The 16761-nt window shown below is 34.9% G+C and overlaps 2 protein-coding genes across 3 annotated transcripts; both read left to right on the forward strand.

Annotated features, from left to right (window-relative positions):
• Positions 1-38: 38 nt before the first annotated feature.
• On the forward strand, positions 39-8693 carry gpank1 (G patch domain and ankyrin repeats 1). Of its 2 annotated transcripts, none has more exons than XM_056459350.1 (5): positions 39-95; positions 653-910; positions 2215-2486; positions 5158-5273; positions 8089-8693. In XM_056459350.1, exons 2-5 carry the CDS (start codon positions 718-720, stop codon positions 8537-8539), a joined length of 1032 nt encoding a protein of 343 aa, XP_056315325.1. In that variant the 5' UTR covers positions 39-95; positions 653-717; the 3' UTR covers positions 8540-8693. The 2 variants fall into 2 exon arrangements, with proteins under 2 accessions (XP_056315325.1, XP_056315317.1); XM_056459342.1 differs by having other exon boundaries at positions 51-184; positions 8089-8692.
• A 4328-nt stretch (positions 8694-13021) lies between these two features.
• Positions 13022-15190, forward strand: si:ch211-145b13.6 (uncharacterized). The gene is made up of 4 exons (XM_056479202.1): positions 13022-13126; positions 13403-13478; positions 13576-14294; positions 14957-15190. Exons 2-4 carry the CDS (start codon positions 13437-13439, stop codon positions 15066-15068), a joined length of 873 nt encoding a protein of 290 aa, XP_056335177.1. The 5' UTR covers positions 13022-13126; positions 13403-13436; the 3' UTR covers positions 15069-15190.
• The last annotated feature ends 1571 nt before the right edge of the window (positions 15191-16761 follow it).

Raw genomic sequence — 16761 nt, forward strand, 5'->3', positions numbered from 1 at the left:
CAAAGTTTCACACTCCAGACCAGTTGGTGGCACTGCTACATAGTGATAGTCAATAATCGACACACGAATGAGAGCGTTGTGTTTACTGGACATAAGTGTGTTTATTACCTTTTCTTTGTGTTTTTTTTCTATATACGGGTGTATCAATCCAAAATTTAGGCGAAATTGTATTGTGAATTTGGACGTGAGTTTATGCTTTCTTTGATATAATTTATGTAATTATATAGATTTAAGGCTGTATTTTTAACTGTTGTATCCGCGTAACGTGGAATGCATCAGATCTCAGTAACACCATAATCCTAGACATATACCATCCTAATGCATTAGGAATTTATTTAGTCAAAAACTTGGAAAGCAAGATTTAATAGTTATCACGTTAACTGTGCGACAGCTGTTGACATTATTTGATAAATGGTCAGACTCATGAATTCCTGCAGTCCGACCAAACCTGAGTAAAACGTTCATTACGCAGCTACATACATTAGCTTTGATGGTAGTTATTACATTACAGAAACAAATGTTAGGATACACGTTCAAGACATAGTTGACACAAAATCTAAGTGATGTTAGAAGACTTCGCCCTGTAAATTAATGGACGGTTACCTTTTAACTGATCTGAAAATGACCTCTTTTTTTCTCCTCTTGATTTTAGTATCTTGGGCATGAACAGCAGTCGTAGGATCTTTCATTTGTCTATTTATTAGCAAAGTGTTAAAGATGAACAACCCAGTCTACTTCACCAGAGCCAAACAAGAGGAGACGCTCTGGATAGAAAAAAAGAAAGAAGACAAGCAAACAATTTCTGGGGTTGAGGCCAGAGACTTTTACCAAAGCCTTTTACAAGAGAGAGATGGACAAAGGCTAAAAGATGGAGAAGCAACAGCAACAAGAAGAGCAAAAAGACGAATAGGTAGAGATTGTCAAATTACTATCTCAGTTGATTATACACTTATGTATTTTAATTAAGTGCCTTTTTAATTTCTCTCTGTCACAACAACTTAAATTAACTGTATTTTTTATTTGCAAGATTAAAGGCACAGTATGTAGTTTTTGCCAGTAGAGGGTGTGTATTTACAACAAACAAAGGGTTATTTTGATGACTTCATGACTGAGGGTGGAATCAGTTTTTGTCTTCATTACATTCTACAGGACTCCTGCGGAAATCATGTCAGAGAAAGTATTCAAAGGTCAAAAACGTGAGAAGCAGCAGCCGGTTAGAACATGAGGTGCCCTTCCCGGGGCACATAAACAGCATGCAAAATGCTTGTGGTCAATAGAAAGCAGTTTAAATATACTGCCTCTGACTATGAAAAAAGTTAGGTGTCTAAAACATTAAGGGCCTAAGAATGAAAGCTGTCAAAGTAAAATGACATGTCACAAAAGAAATTAACTTTTATTATGCCACAGTCGACTGCTTCTGGTTATACTGGTCGTGATCATGTGAGTAGAAAACGTTGCTGTTTTATCAAATTAAATTTTGTATGTTTTTTAAATATGTTTTTTTCTTAAAAACATTTAAGATTCTGTTATAATGCTACATTGTGCAGTCTAATAAAACACACAGTGTATTAAAACATCTTTGGTGCCAAACTGGAAATTGAGGGTGTGTGACATCATTAGCATGACCCCACAGGACATGGTCTGTGTCACAAGTTAAAATTGCTTATTTCCCTGGACTTTAACTTACTTTGAAAAATTTGGGATAATGTTAGTACATAAGTCTGCATTAACCTTGTTTTAGTGGTTTTTGGATCCATTTAAGAAAAAACTTACATATTGTGCCTTTAAAAATGTGTAAATTGGTTAAACAAAAATCTAATTTTCAACTGATACAGCATATTGTTACATTTATACAATTGATAATGGTCAAGTCAAATAAAAGAATCATAGAAGAACTAAACAGTTTTTGTAAAAAAAGAAAGTAAACAAGAAAGTGTCTGGTGTATATAGAGAGGAACAGAGAAAAACATACGCTTTTCAAATGTATCATGATAAATTAAAATTCAACATCAAAACAAATTTGATAGAACATGCAAAAATCTATAAAATTGGGTAAAAATGTAGTTTACATAGTACATATAGGTGTAGATTACACAATATGTGTTTTCTTCTTTGATGCATTTAATCTCTGACTTTTATTTCACTTCAGAGTTTAGTTAGAACACTCATTGCTGTAAAGATTTATCATGATCTTCTGCTATCTTTTGACACAAGAACCCAATCGAAGAAGAGGAGCAGCAAGAAGACTAGAAGCTTCCACTGTCCAGCCAGTCTGCACTGAGCGTAATGGACACAAACTCCTGCAGTGCGCCCAGGAAGGCAACATTCGGGCCCTGAAAGACCTCTTGCGACGTGGCTGTGATGTCAACTTCCGTGATGATTTTTTCTGGACTGGTGTGATGTGTGCGAGTCAGGCAGGACAAACAGAGGCCGTTCGGCTGCTCCTGGAACATGGAGCCGCTTGGGTGGGAGTCGTGGACAAACAGGTACATAACATTTAATCCTGAAATCTCTATGCCTCTTTCAATTTGTAGTTGTGAAGATAAGGATAGTGTACTTTTTCCATTGACTTTGCATATTTGGTTACAATCCACATCTGTCTGGAATATAAGACTAAATCGTGACTAATAACAATTTCATATTAACCCCTTGTATGGAAGATATTTTTTTTGCCAATATTAAATAAATCTGTTAAATTATAAAAATGAAATGCCTGATTAACAATCTCATTATAGTAAATTAAATTGAAAAACGAAACTATATTATTTAATTTCATTTTAAAATGTCACTGTGATTTGATATTCTATTTTCGTGACAATCTAGAGGCAAGACTGCCAAAATTAAAACTGATTAGTTTTAAATGATTGTGTTTTTCAATTGTACAGTCAGGTATGATGTGTTTTCACAGTGAAATTTCAATTCATTTTCTTTTCTGATCTGAGTTTGTGTTCATGATTTATATTAATGATAATTCTATGATGGAAGTTTGATTAATTGTAGGTAAAGAAATGTTTCACACATCTGAGAGCTTTATAATATTGGCAGTACTTTGATGGCCCTTTTACACCAAGAATAATAACATTTCAATAACACATTCATTCATTTTCCTTTGGCTTAGTCTCTGATTTACTGACCATTGCAATAACTATAGAGTTATAATAATCTCTACTGATTAATTCTGTGACAGCAAGGAAATCTACACAGCCATAATGATATCATAGAAATCATATATAGCTATAGCTAATGAACTGTTAAAAATATAGACTAACAATCAGAATCAATCGGAGATTAAAGAGCACAAGCATATAAAGCAACAAATGACAACGCAATGTGTGCTCATGATAAATAAAACATCGTCGGTTGGTGTGAGCGCACTAAAGAAGCTAAGAAATTCTGCTTAAGTTATCATGCACTTATTATCACATCCATGATGTATTCACATTCAGCCTAGAGCTAGCCCTTTTCAGTTAAATTTTCCCCTAAATTAGTTTGCTTCACCCCTATTCTCGGTACTCACATACTGTATTGTAATGTGCCCAAATCTTCCTTTACTTTATAGTCTTTTTTTATTTATAGTTTTCTTTTGCAAGACAACAAGATGAATTTGAAATGGCTGCTAAAGTCACTATCGAATCACTATACAAGCATAACTGATGGGCATGATATTGTTAGAGTTTTTAAAATTGACATTCTCTGTGTGAAAGGACATTTTGTTTTATTACTATTTTAATCTAAAAACTTTAGATTTTTCAACTTTAATTTTGTTACTATTACTACTATTACTATTTTAATCTAAAAACTTTAGATTTTTCAACTTTAATTTTGTTAAATTCTCCATAATTATTTGAATAACTATATAAAATTGTATATATACTTTCCCTCAGTGTAGCAATTTTTATTTTGTTTTTAGATTTTATTTATTTAAATGAGGAAATTTCAGCAGTTCAATCTTTATTTGCTTAGTTTAAAGGTCATTTCGCCAACATTATTCACCCTAATCTAATCCTCTGAGACCTTTATTCATTTTTGAAACACAAATTAAGACATTTTAGATGAGGGTCAATGGCTTTCGATGTATGATAAAAAACATTATTTAAAATATTTTTTCGTCTTATGTTACTAAAATACATTAAGAATTTTTCAAAAATGTTAAGCTATATTTTAATGATACAATATATTATATTGTTCTCTGATATCTACATAGAAGGTATGTTACTTAAGTACAGTAAGTGAACATTTCCAACCCTAGTAATAGGGTATATGTGGAAGTGAAGTATGCAGCAGGACTTTTAATTTGCCAGTAACCTGGGTCAAGCGTTTCCGGTGAACAGTCTGCCATTACAAAATCGGTGCATTTAAGGTCTGTTTTCTTTAAAATATCCAATATAAAGTGGGCTTTTTTATCTCGTTTTACGCTTAAGCAACTAAATGAATGCCAAAGTATTTTTAACTAATAATATTTTAATTGCATTACAACATCAATGCTGTAAAAAGAACCGAATAAAATAGAAAAAGTCACATTAACCGTTCACCTGAAGTTTATCAGTATGGTAAGAAACACTAGCTCAGCATATACCCTATTGTCCCAAATATAATATGGTTATTTTAGCTCATTGACCCTCCATTGAGAGCAACAGTCCAATGTTTTTCAAAGGCAAAAAATTGTCAACACATTTCATGTGACATCAGTGGTTCATCTGTTGTTGTTGTTGTTTTTTAATTAATTTTTATATGTTTCAGCTTTAATTTCGGTAAGTTCGTCAATGATATTTACCCTGTTTAAGCCTTGAATGGAACTAAAACATGAACATGTAACACAAGGGCAGTGAAGCATTTATACAATTCATGCAAATTAGCATGTCTTAAGCTAAACTAATTAAGCCAACCGATACAATCCTTAATGGTAAATGCAAAAAAACTCTGACTTTGTGGTGACTTTTGACACTATCCTGACATTCCTGGCAATGCAGTATTTATGTAAGAGATTTCAAAGAAATTCCTAAACATTATGGGCTTTTTGTCTTGTATTGTCTCATTTCCTCTCTTTTTTTTGGGTCTTCCTGTTTCTCTCTCTCTCTCTCTCTCTCTCTCTCTCTCTCTCTCTCTCTCTCTCTCTCTCTCTGTCTCTCTCTCTCTCTCTCTCTCTCTCTCTCTCAGGGCAGAGATGCTCGGGATCTGGCACTGCAGGCTGGTCACCAGGATCTAGTGAGGGTGCTGGAGCAGTTTAATGTGTCAGAGATCACAAACACATCTATAATAAACAATGCAGACAGGTTAGACAATTTATGGTTCATTTAGTCTGCAGATGTCCAAACTTTGTTCATTTTTAAATAATACTGTAATTTTAATTTTGACTGTGATTGTTTTTTCTTATGATGAGCTGATTTCAAAAAAAGGTTTTGAGAGAACAAACATATTACTGCTGCAAATGCAGGTCATGAAAAATGTCCTTGAAGGTTTTAAACTAAGATATTATATAATATCACAGAACCAAGAGTGTAATTTTCTTGAACATCAGGGTGTGAGTGCAATAACAATACACATGCTGATATCAATGAGTATATAAGGAGTAGTTAGTATTATTTGATTTAGATCTTAACAAAAAACTCAAAGTAGGCACACACAGCTCTAAAAATAGTAAGATTTATGTTTAATTTTCACCACAAGTGATATTAGATGCTCTTTATCAGACTTAACTGTGTGTCTGTTTCTTTGTTTCAGACACTAGTGATAACAAAACTCTCATCCAATCCAATCCATTTTTCCCCAAAACACTTTTCTTTTTCAAAACAGGATTTTTTCTGTAGTGCTACCATTTTTGTCATTTTGTGCAAAAGCAGTAGCTCTGGGCAAGTGGTCTAAAGCTCAAATCCAATTAGACGGAACATTTCCTCCTGAAGCAATGGGCAAAAAAACTTGCTTTGTCCCACTATGATTGATGACAGGTGTGAAACGCTCCGTAGAGACCTATTGTTTCCATTTAAGACATTTATTTATCCATGAGAGGCTTACCCAGTCTAAGTGTCAACAAAAAATACTCAGTATTCTGTAATTAAAGTAGGCCCTCCTAAAAAAAACTATATATATATATATTTCTTGAAAAAACTTGGTCTTAAAAGTCTAACCATGCATTCACACCTCCACAGGCGAGAGTGTCAAAATTCATGGTGGCTGCCCAGCCAACAACACTGTATGTTAACAGTGCTGCTTATAAGAGCATCATTGGTTCTGGCCTCCCTACCCTTATAATTCTAAAGATTGGATATGTTTTCATGTATACTAATGAAATAAACAAATTAAAAGCTGTTTGTATAATGAGGCTCTTATGTTAAAGGATAAGTCCTAGTCTAATTTCAACATGCTGTTTATAGGAGACATTTACTAGGCTTGGACTTCACGTTAACATTATTTTGTGGTCATTCTACATTCCAAATTGGAAAACCTGCCATAGTAATCATAATCAACCTCTGTGCCAGTTAGTTTGGGAACTAATGCGGTCAGAACCAGTGTTTATTGCACTGCATACACTGCATCCTTTCAAGCGGTGGATTAGTACATTCTGATAGGTCGCTGCTGAACTGTGTCATCATAGCTCATTACCTTATCATAAAGCTTACCTGATTTCAACTCTTTTTGATGAACACATTGTCCAAGACCCACTACGCCACCGGACCTCACCACCAGCTCCCATATAAAATTAATTTGAAAAATGAAAATTTCGGCTACTTTTATGCTGTCACTGGTGCGAACGCATGATAACAGCTCAAAATCAAAATTTTAGGCCTCAAATGCACAGTTCACCCAATGTGAAAATTCTGTCATTCTATCTTTTACACACCATCCACTTGATCCAAATGTTTTTTTTCTTTGTTGTGTGCAAAAGAAGATTTTCATGAAAATGTTGGAAACTGGTAGCCATTGATTTCCATAGCATTTTTCTCACTATACATTGTCTATGGCTACCGGTTACTAACATTCTTCAAAATATCTTTTATTGTGTTCTAATGGAAAAAAGACCCACCTTACTAACCGAGGTTGAGTAAATGGTAAAATTATTAAATATATATATTTTTGGTGAAGTATCCCATTAAGCTGAGCCCCACCGAAGTAATGTGTTTTAGGTATTTTAAATAAGTTTAAAACCAGTATTAATTTCCCAGTCCATGTAATGGTATCTATAAAATAGGGCTGCACAATATATTTTTTCAGCATGTTTTTTTTTTTCAGTATGTATCTGCAATAGTCACACCACAAGATGTGCAATGTCGAGACTGTGACTGTATAAGAATTTCAAGGCACTTTAAAAAATATAAGCTCAAAACATTGTTTGTATCTTTTGGAAAGATTATATTTATGGGCATATACTATGTTATTTTACATTTGATTGTTCAATTTGTGCCTGAATCCTGCTAGACTCCAGGAAGCCAGGAAGTACCGTTTATTTCATTTGTATATTTGCTCTCTTGTATTTATCAATGTTTTGTGGTTGGTTTATTATATTTTATGCAGATGTACCTCCCTACAAAATTAACCCCAATTAATCTATTTTTATGTTTTTTTATTTTTTTAAGTAGATCCAGTTGTTTAATCTAGTGAAAATATTCTCAATATCACAATATGCATCGCAGAAAAACAAAATATTACAATGTCAGTTTTTTCAATATCGTGCAGCCCTTCTATTAAACTCATTGAAATTATCCCACAGCAATTTTTTTTATTGATTAAGTTGTTTTTGAAGTTCGTTCTTTTGCTAATTCAAATGTAATGAGCTGTTTTTCGACTACAAATAAGACCAACATGGTGAAAAAGTTTTTCAAAAATGTATTCATTATGGTCTTTAAAAAGTCTTATTAAGCCTTACACTTGGCTTGATGAACCATGCAGAAACCTAGTTGATGCACACATCTGTTTCACTAATTCACTCTTTACTATGTCAGTTGTCAAATATGTCACTGTTTATCTGATTAAATTTTCACATATATACATTTGACAGAATGTTGCACTGTCACGGAAATGACACATGTTAAAAGCTCATGTTAAAAAAAAAGTCTTTCTTTTAAGAATTCCTATGTGTGTCTGTTTCCACAGTGTTACTTCTCAGTGGTGTAATGTGTGTGCTGTACATTACACAGACAGCAATGAAACCCACAACAGATCCACATTGCATCAGTTCAGTGAACTTCATCCTCAAGCCACCCCTCAATACTGCCTGCCCTCATCCAGCACCAGCTATAAAATGATGCTCCGCTTGGGGTGGGACCCTTCCTCTGGACTTGGACCTGCCCACTCTGGCCGCAAAAACCCAGTAAGCACGATACTAAAGAGAGACCAGGCGGGTCTGGGATATGGGACTGCCCCGCAACCCAAAGTCACTCACTTCCAGCCTAAAGATCCTCAGGCAGTGCAGCATATATTTAAAGAGAAAAGACTGAGACAGGAGAGAGGATCCACGCTCAGTGCTAAAGAACATAAGAGGAAAGAGGAGAGAGACAAGAGATGGGAGATAGACTACCGTTCCTCGTTTAACTTTGACTTTTGACCTACCATGCTCTTTAACAGGATTTCATAATTTTTTTTAAAGATAATTACATTTATTAATTAAATAAAATGGTCTTTAGTTGTCTGGTGTTGCTTGACAGTAAGCAATGTTTTTTCAGCCATTAAATACAATAGGGTCTCTGAAACACTAAAGTGCCTGATTCTTTACTTCAATAATTGCTTGTCTAACTTGGTGCATCCGGAATGTATTCATAGCGCTTCATTTTTCCACATTTTTTATGTTACAGCCTTATTCCAAAATAGATTAAATTCCTTTATTTCCTCAAAATTCTACACACAATACCCCATAATGACAATGTGAAAAAAAGATGTAGATGCGTATTCATAGGCTTTGCTCAATACTTTGTTGAAGCACCTTTGGCAGCAATTACAGCCTCAAGTCTTTTTGAATATGATGCCACAAGCTTGGCAGACCTGTCTTTGGGAATTTTTGCCCATTCCTCTTTGCAGATTCCTCTTAAGCCCTATCAGGTTGGATGGGAAGCGACGGTGTACAGTCATTTTCAGATCTCTTCAGAGATGTTCAATAGGATTTAGGTCTGGGCTCTGGCTGGGTGACTCGAGGACATTCACAGAGTTATTGTGAAGCCAATCCATTGATATTTTGGAGGTGTGCTTTGTGTCATTGTCCTGCTGGAAGATGAAGTCTGAAGTCAAGAGCACTCTGAAGCAGGTTTTCATTCAGGATGTGTCTGTACATTGCTGCATTCATCTTTCCCTCTATCCTGGCTAGTCTTCTAGTTCCTGCTGCTGAAAAACATTCCCACAGCATGATGTAGTCACCACCATGCTTCACTGTAGGGATGGTATTAGTTTGGTGATGAGCGGTGCCTGGTTTTCTCCAAAGTAACGCCTGGCATTCACTCCAAAGTGCAATTTTAGTCTCATCAGACCAGAGAATTTTGTTTCTTATGGTCTGAGAGTCCTTCAGATGCCTGTTGACAAATTCCTGGCGGGGAGTGGCTTCCGTCTGGCCACTCTACCATACAGGCCTGATTGGTTGAATGCTGCACAGATGGTTGTCCTTCTGTAAGGTTCTCCTCTCTCCACAGAAAAATGCTGGAGCTCAGACAGATCACCTCCCTGACTAATTATTGATCACCTCCCTGACTGAGGCCCTTCTCCACCGATCACTCAGCTCAGATGGCTGGCCAGCTCTAGGAAGAGTCCTGGTGGTTCCAAACATCTTCCACTTACAGATGATGATAGATTTTAATCCAAAAATGAGCTTACATACAAAGGAATAAACTTAAAATTTAACACTTAAAATGGCAAATATCACTTCAGACATAATTAACACATAGCAAAAAACAATAGGAATAGTTGTTTCCAATTCTTCAAGAGTCCAGGTCCACTCAAGAGGTCTTCATGACCTGGCTGGGTACATCCTGAGAAAACAAATCATTTGGCATACAGAAAAACAATCACACACACATATTATTCCAGTTGTACTCTGAAGTCGGATGACATTAAGGTCAATATATAATCTAGGCTCTTAAACATTCAACTTTATTAATAATCATTTAGACATAAGAAAGGACATGTGTTCCATCAGAAAATCCACGCTATCAATGCAATGCAACCGATGACTTTGTATAAAGCAAATAATGAAAGGTGAGATATTAGTTTTACAGTAAATAAACATATGTGCTTATTGAGAAATAAATTATTAAAATACATTAATGATGATTTATTCTTTATATACAGTTTATATGCATATACAGTTGTATATACTTTATTTACACTTTATATACAAGACAAAAATATTCGTAATACTTCTAGTAATAGTAAAGCTGCGGTCACACTAAAGATTGTGCGTGTGAAATTCTGTACGGCTCTGCGAAAAGGGGTGGAATTCTGAAAATCTGCTTCTGCTAAAGGTAAATCAGAGGTTTTACACATTTGAGTTGCATGCTGCATATCGGCATTAGGTGTGTCTTTTAGTTTGATAGTTAAATACAATTTGAAATAATCAGTTCTAAAGCAGGATAAAACATTGCATTCATTTTGTGTTGTGGGAGCTTGAAAGCTTACACAATTTTTTGTGTTTAATTCTTGCTGTTGCCTTTACTTTTAATCATGTACAGTTTATTTTTGGGCTTTTTTTTTTTTTTTACTTTGCTGTTTCTGGCCAGCTAATTATACTTTTAATTGAGTAAAATTTTCACTCAGTATTTGTACTTTTCCCTACTTTTTACACCTCTGATCCCTTCATAGATCAGTTGGTTGGATGAGAGGTTCCCTTAAAGTATCGAGCCTGCAATACTAGCCATGGGCATATTTGCCTACAACTTTTTACCCACTGCCAATATTTGTACACGTTCTCTGATTTGTGTGCTGTAAAACAATGAAAAAATTAAAGTTAAGAAGATATAAGGGTTTGTGGGTCAGTGCAGTGACACAGTGGGTAGTGATGTTGCCTCACAGCAAGATGTCGCTGGTTTGAGCCTTGGCTGGGTCAGTTGGCATTTCTGTGTGAAGTTTGCATGTTCTCTCCATGTTGGCGTGGGTTTCCTCCGGTTGCTCCGGTTTCCCCCAAAAGTCCAAAGACGTGCTATAATTGGGTAGGCTAAATTGTCAATAGTGTATGTGTGATAAAAGAAAAACACAAAAAATCTGTTTGTAAGCCTGCTGGTGTGAGAATTTGTTGACCAGAAGCACTGTCTAGAAGGAAACGGGTCAAACCAGTAATGGGCAGGATGTGAGGAGTATCCTGCGTTGATTTTGCTGATACAGCAGGCAATGACCTCCAGGGAGGGCAGAGGGCAGCTAAGATTTTTGGGCTGCATTCATTCCTCTGCACAGTTTTCCTGTCTTCAACTGTGCAGCATGCATACCACACATACACCCAGGCAGTATGTCAGTGTACTCTCCTCAGAGGCATGAAAGAATGCCAACAGCAGTTTCTTGTCCAAGTTGTTTTTTTTACTGAAGACCCACAGGAAATGCAGCTGATGCTAAGCTTTCTTTACCTTGGCCTTAATTTTGAAAGTCCTGGTCGAGATGTCGGTGCCCAGAAAACGATACAAAAACCTACGTTTCAGCACATTTTTCACATGCTAACAAGCTCATTTCAGAACTATTAAATCCAGTTTCAAAACCGACTGATGGTAAATTCCATGCAATCCCATTTAAATCCCATTTATTTGGAAAAATGACCAGAAAATGTAATTGAGAGCCAAATGAAAAGCAAAAAACAAAAAGTCTACTATCCTAAATCCAATAGTTTATTCAGTGAGATCAAGGCTATAATGTGATTTGACAATAACATTTTTAAAGTCCTGATTATCATCTGTCTCTCCCCCTTCATTTTTGAAATGGCCTCTGGCTGTAACTGCATTTTGCATATCATGCATTTTTGTTCTGATATCTTGTTCATCTATTTGCTCACCCACTTCCATCTGTAGTTGTGTTGTACAAGGGACATCAGATTTGTTTCTTATGTACTGATGTACAGTGCTAATGTACCACAAACATGGTGAAACAACTCGTAGTGATGTAGTTTTTCTATTCCAATTCAGAAAATATATAATTTTTTATATCGTGTAATTTTAAAAAGTTTTCTGTTAAACCGACTTAGTCTCTTTATTAATCAGGGGTCACTACAGCAGCGGAATGAACCGCCAACTTATTCAGCATATGTATTACGCAGCAGATGCCCTTCCAGCCGCGAACCAACACTGGGAAACACCCACACACTCCCGCACTCACACACATACACTACGGCCAATTTAGCTTATTCAATTCACCTATAGCACATGTCTTTTTACTGTGGGGGAAAGCGAAGCACCCGAAGGAAACCCACGTGAACACAGGGAGAACATGCAAACTCCACACAGAAATGCCAACTGACCCAGCTGGGGCTTGAACCAGTGACCTCCTTGCTGTGAGGCGATCGTGCTACCCACTGAGCCACCATGATGCCCTTGGGTAGAAAATTAGGTTAAAAGCAAGAGTATGTTTATGCCAACACAATTTATGCAGCTGACAGTTTGTGGTAGACTGTGATAAATGCAGGAACTGAGTTTAAATGCCAATAAACTCACAATTATTTCCAAGTAAAGTCTATATATTACAAGACAAATTTAGCCATCCCCAGATACCTTAAATATATATTCACTTCCAAAACAAATATTCTGGATATAGTCTGATTCTTCTATAAACAATTGACCTCCTGAAATACACTTTACAGAATCTAAAGTATGTATTTTTAGTTTTTATCCATAATTCATGACTTATTTTAGATAAAAATGTAAAATTACAAATTATTAAATACTTGCTTTTTTTTTTTTACTTTTAATTTATTCACATCCCCCATTCCTAACATCATACCACCTAATTGTTTAACCATAGTTTACCTTTGTTTCAATTTTAGCTTTTTAACAATGTGATTCTTCTATTATTTTGCTGTGTGCTTCTCTGTCCGGTCATTGAAGCGACTGAGAGCAGGAAGGAAAAGGCAGGGCTTTCCTGTTTTTTTATTTTTTAAATCAGTCTGTGAACACTATTGCTGATCTGCCCTGCCTTCTTCATGTTTAGCTCACATTCTACCAAGCACCTTAAGACGGTAAGTGCAGTTGTTTTTTTGTTTCTCTTTCTCTCTCTCTTTTAAATTCATGCAGTGACCAAATGCTATAAAAATACAGACAGATGTTTCTGATAAATTTTAAGCTAACATCATGATTTGAAGTGCTTAGTTAATACTATTTCTATATATAGTTATTTTTAAAAGATCTGTTATGTGGTAAAAAGAAAAAAAAACTGTACTTTAAAAATTAGTTTGACAAGGATGTATTCAACTCTTATGTATTAACTTGTTGTCCATGTTACCGTCTTTGCCCAGACTTGTGCACATAGCAGTACAACCAACTAATACAATGGAAAGGCTTCCTGCATATCTCCTGGTGCTCTTGAGCACCGTAAGATCTACATTTAATATCACTATATTGAATTGTTTAATTGCTTAATTGTTTTCACTAAATATGATAAAGCTTGCAATTTCCTCAATGCTTTCAGATAATGTTGCAGATAACTGGGAAGGTGATAGAAATGGGCATGTTTCCTGAAGCTCCTGATTACTCTTTCTACAATTGTCGCAAAGAGATGCTGCAAATGGTCACAAAACCCGGAGGTTTACTACAGATAGAGATTAACAACAATACAGGTTTCCAGGATATGTGGAAAAACAGTCGTCCATGCACAAAATCAATTCCAGGAGCAACATCAGAGCACATGACTGCACTGCACGTCTATGTAGCAGATAATAAATTTCGTACAAATTTTGATAAGATTTACAGCAAAAGCACAGGTGGTTCAACTTACCAAGACGAGTTTCCTTTCAAATCTGTTTTCTTCCTGCTGACAGATGCTATGAGTCTCTTAAAAAAGAATTGCAGAACAGTGTACTCTGGTGCAGAAGAAGAATATAAGACAAAAGTCGGGGAGAAAGTGCGATTTAAAAGTTTTTTTCCAGCAATGCTGAAATTAACTGATGCAACTGAAAATGCATCGACTGGTGAGTTTGGCACTGTTTTCAGTATCAATTCCTGTTCTGCCATCGAACTTGATGCTAATGGGTGTAACTCTGAGGAAATGGATCTACTAATATCTCCCACTGAAGTTTTCACAGTTGAAAACATCGAAATTGTTCACAATAGCAACGATAACTATAAACACATCACCTTAAAACATTCAGAGTATCAAAGTAAATCCGACTGCAGCAGCCTTGTCAGCAGGTAAGTGAGAGAGAGACTTTATTTTCCATTAACTAACATTAACAAAGATTAATAAATACCTTAATAAATGTACTGTTCATTGTTTGCGCATGTTAGTAAATACATAGTCTAATATTAACTAATAAACCATTACTTTTAAAGCTTCACTGTTTTATTGTATAAAATTCGTGTTTAAAGCAAGGCACATCCTAACAACGCTATTGTAATAATATGCTTCTAATAATTCTGCCTAAGTGGCAGAATGCATCACATTGTTACAAAATTTCCTAAATGCACAACTAAAATTTACAGCTAATCTTCTGTGAGTTAGTAAAGCATCAAATAACTGTGTAATCTGTTAAACGAAGCAGAATAAGATTTGTCTCATTTTAAACAAACACTAAAAGCTAACTAAACTAAGCTAAACTAAATAAATGTTTTAAAAATTAAATAAAAAAACAAAAAAAGCACAATTTTCCCAGTGTTGATAAGGTAACTAGTAAATAATCTAATAATCTAATCTAAATCTAATAATCTAGTAAATAAAGTTTTGTTATGCTATGTGGGAAAATGTTTAAACCAATTGACGGGTGTTAGTTTGTGCCCTGCTTTGAGTCATATGTATTTGTAATACAAATATAATTAAAATGGCTGACTTGAAATTTCTCTTTCTTTTTCTAAAGCGTGTCCAAAACAGAAGAATCTAAAGAATCGTCTTCAAGTTTGCTGAGTTCCAGTTTTCTGAATATGATGGCTTCTTTACTAGTGGTGTACTTCTACACAATGACAGTGTAATATACTCTTTATGTTCGCAATAATGCATCATGTATGGAAAAGTAAAAGCTGTTACACTCTGAGCATTGTTCTTGAGTTTTGGAAGATTTTATTACAATAAAAGATTACTTTGTTTAAATGCATTTTTTTACTGTTCTCATTTTATTAACATCAATAAATTGTGGGCTAAAATAACTAACTAAATAAATAGGAAATTATACATGACATTATAATGCACATTGGACGAGCTGTTTGGTTGTATGTGATTCATCTTGGGGTGCCATTTAGTTAAGTTGTAAACCCCAAACATTAAAAAATGATCATTATTTACTTTCCCTTCAGTTGTTCTAGCTTGAGGATTTTTTCATCTGTCCAACAAAAGATGACATTTTGAAGAAAACTGAAAACCTGTAACCACTGACCTCCATAGCCTTCTATTTGTTTTTCTAAAATGTGGTCACTGGTTTTCAGCTCACAAGAAACTTATAAGGTACATTTTAAGGGTCAAGAATTTTAACAAGCGTTTGCATGCTGTTATTTCTTTTCTACTCATTTTAAAACCAACCCATTACAACACAGCACTCCAATACATGATCTCCTCTGCCAGAGAGAGTTTTAAAATACTCAAGACGGCCTCCTACAGGCCTATATTCAAATTCAGAATAGAAATGCAGAATAAATAAGAGATCTTGTCATTTGTTGTCTTTATTATATGATTTACTTTGGATAATGCAGTTACACTCATTACACTTAGAAAAAACTACAGGTGCATTTGCAACAATTTAGTAACCACAATATTAGATATTAGCCTTTTAAAAGACAGAAGTAAATTTTATTACCCTAATTATGTAAGCAGGGTAAATCAGATCATTGCCCTCTGACATACTCCATGAGCTTAGTTCTCCATTTCCAGCCCTGATCACTTGAGAAAACACTAACAAACTGAAAGCACCACTACTTCTGTTCATAGGCCTATTTTATATTTTACACTGTTATGTATTCTGATAAACTATAGCTTCAACACATATCTTTGATTTGACTATGCAATAATTTAATATGCAATTTACTGCAATCAACCAGTCAATCAATCAATTATTTAATTATAAAATTTGGAAATATAAAAAGAAAGATATCTCCTTTTTTTGAAGGCTTAACTGTTGGTAATGAGTGATAACATAACTGTCATGATAATGAAACAATCTGTCCTTTGTAGGTCATAACACGTATAGGTATTCATGAACACCTATATTAACTATTGTGGGCTTTTAGCTATTTTAAAGCTATGGATTGCATTTAATTTAATTATACATTAAATTAAATGAAAGTCACTTTAAAATACTGCAGTTCCATCAGTCATTGGATTTCATGGGACCTGTATAGTCAGCAGTTCATCCAATAATTCAAAATGAGGCCATATGCACCTAAGGGGATAAAAGGGCTGAGCTGTTTAAGACCTATAGTATAGAAGGATAGAGCTCGGTTTCGCAGTCAAAGCTTTATCAATAAATAATTAATTATTATATGTTTGTTTAATTTATTGTGTATTTTTATTGTAGGTTTGTTTAATTTATTGTGTATTTTTATTACTTAAATGATGGAAATAAACTGCATATTTTATACATAATACTGTGAAAAAAAATGTCAAGCCAAAGAACTGAACAGGGACGGAGGGAGGGAGAGAGAGAGAGAATAGAAACGGATTCGCTCTCAGGTG

This window comes from Danio aesculapii, chromosome 1, assembly GCF_903798145.1.
Source record: "Danio aesculapii chromosome 1, fDanAes4.1, whole genome shotgun sequence".
In the NCBI taxonomy this organism is placed as follows: domain Eukaryota; kingdom Metazoa; phylum Chordata; class Actinopteri; order Cypriniformes; family Danionidae; genus Danio; species Danio aesculapii.

Bases quoted from the DNA above. Each gene is read 5' to 3' on its own strand.
- gpank1 (XM_056459350.1), top strand. From the start codon at position 718: ATGAACAACCCAGTCTACTTCACCAGAGCCAAACAAGAGGAGACGCTC. The intron at 2,487-5,157 runs GTACATAACATT...TCTCTCTCTCAG, and splicing joins TGGGAGTCGTGGACAAACAG to GGCAGAGATGCTCGGGATCT. The intron at 5,274-8,088 runs GTTAGACAATTT...CTGTTTCCACAG, and splicing joins ATAATAAACAATGCAGACAG to TGTTACTTCTCAGTGGTGTA.
- si:ch211-145b13.6 (XM_056479202.1), top strand. From the start codon at position 13,437: ATGGAAAGGCTTCCTGCATATCTCCTGGTGCTCTTGAGCACC. The intron at 13,479-13,575 runs GTAAGATCTACA...CAATGCTTTCAG, and splicing joins TCCTGGTGCTCTTGAGCACC to ATAATGTTGCAGATAACTGG. The intron at 14,295-14,956 runs GTAAGTGAGAGA...CTTTTTCTAAAG, and splicing joins TGCAGCAGCCTTGTCAGCAG to CGTGTCCAAAACAGAAGAAT.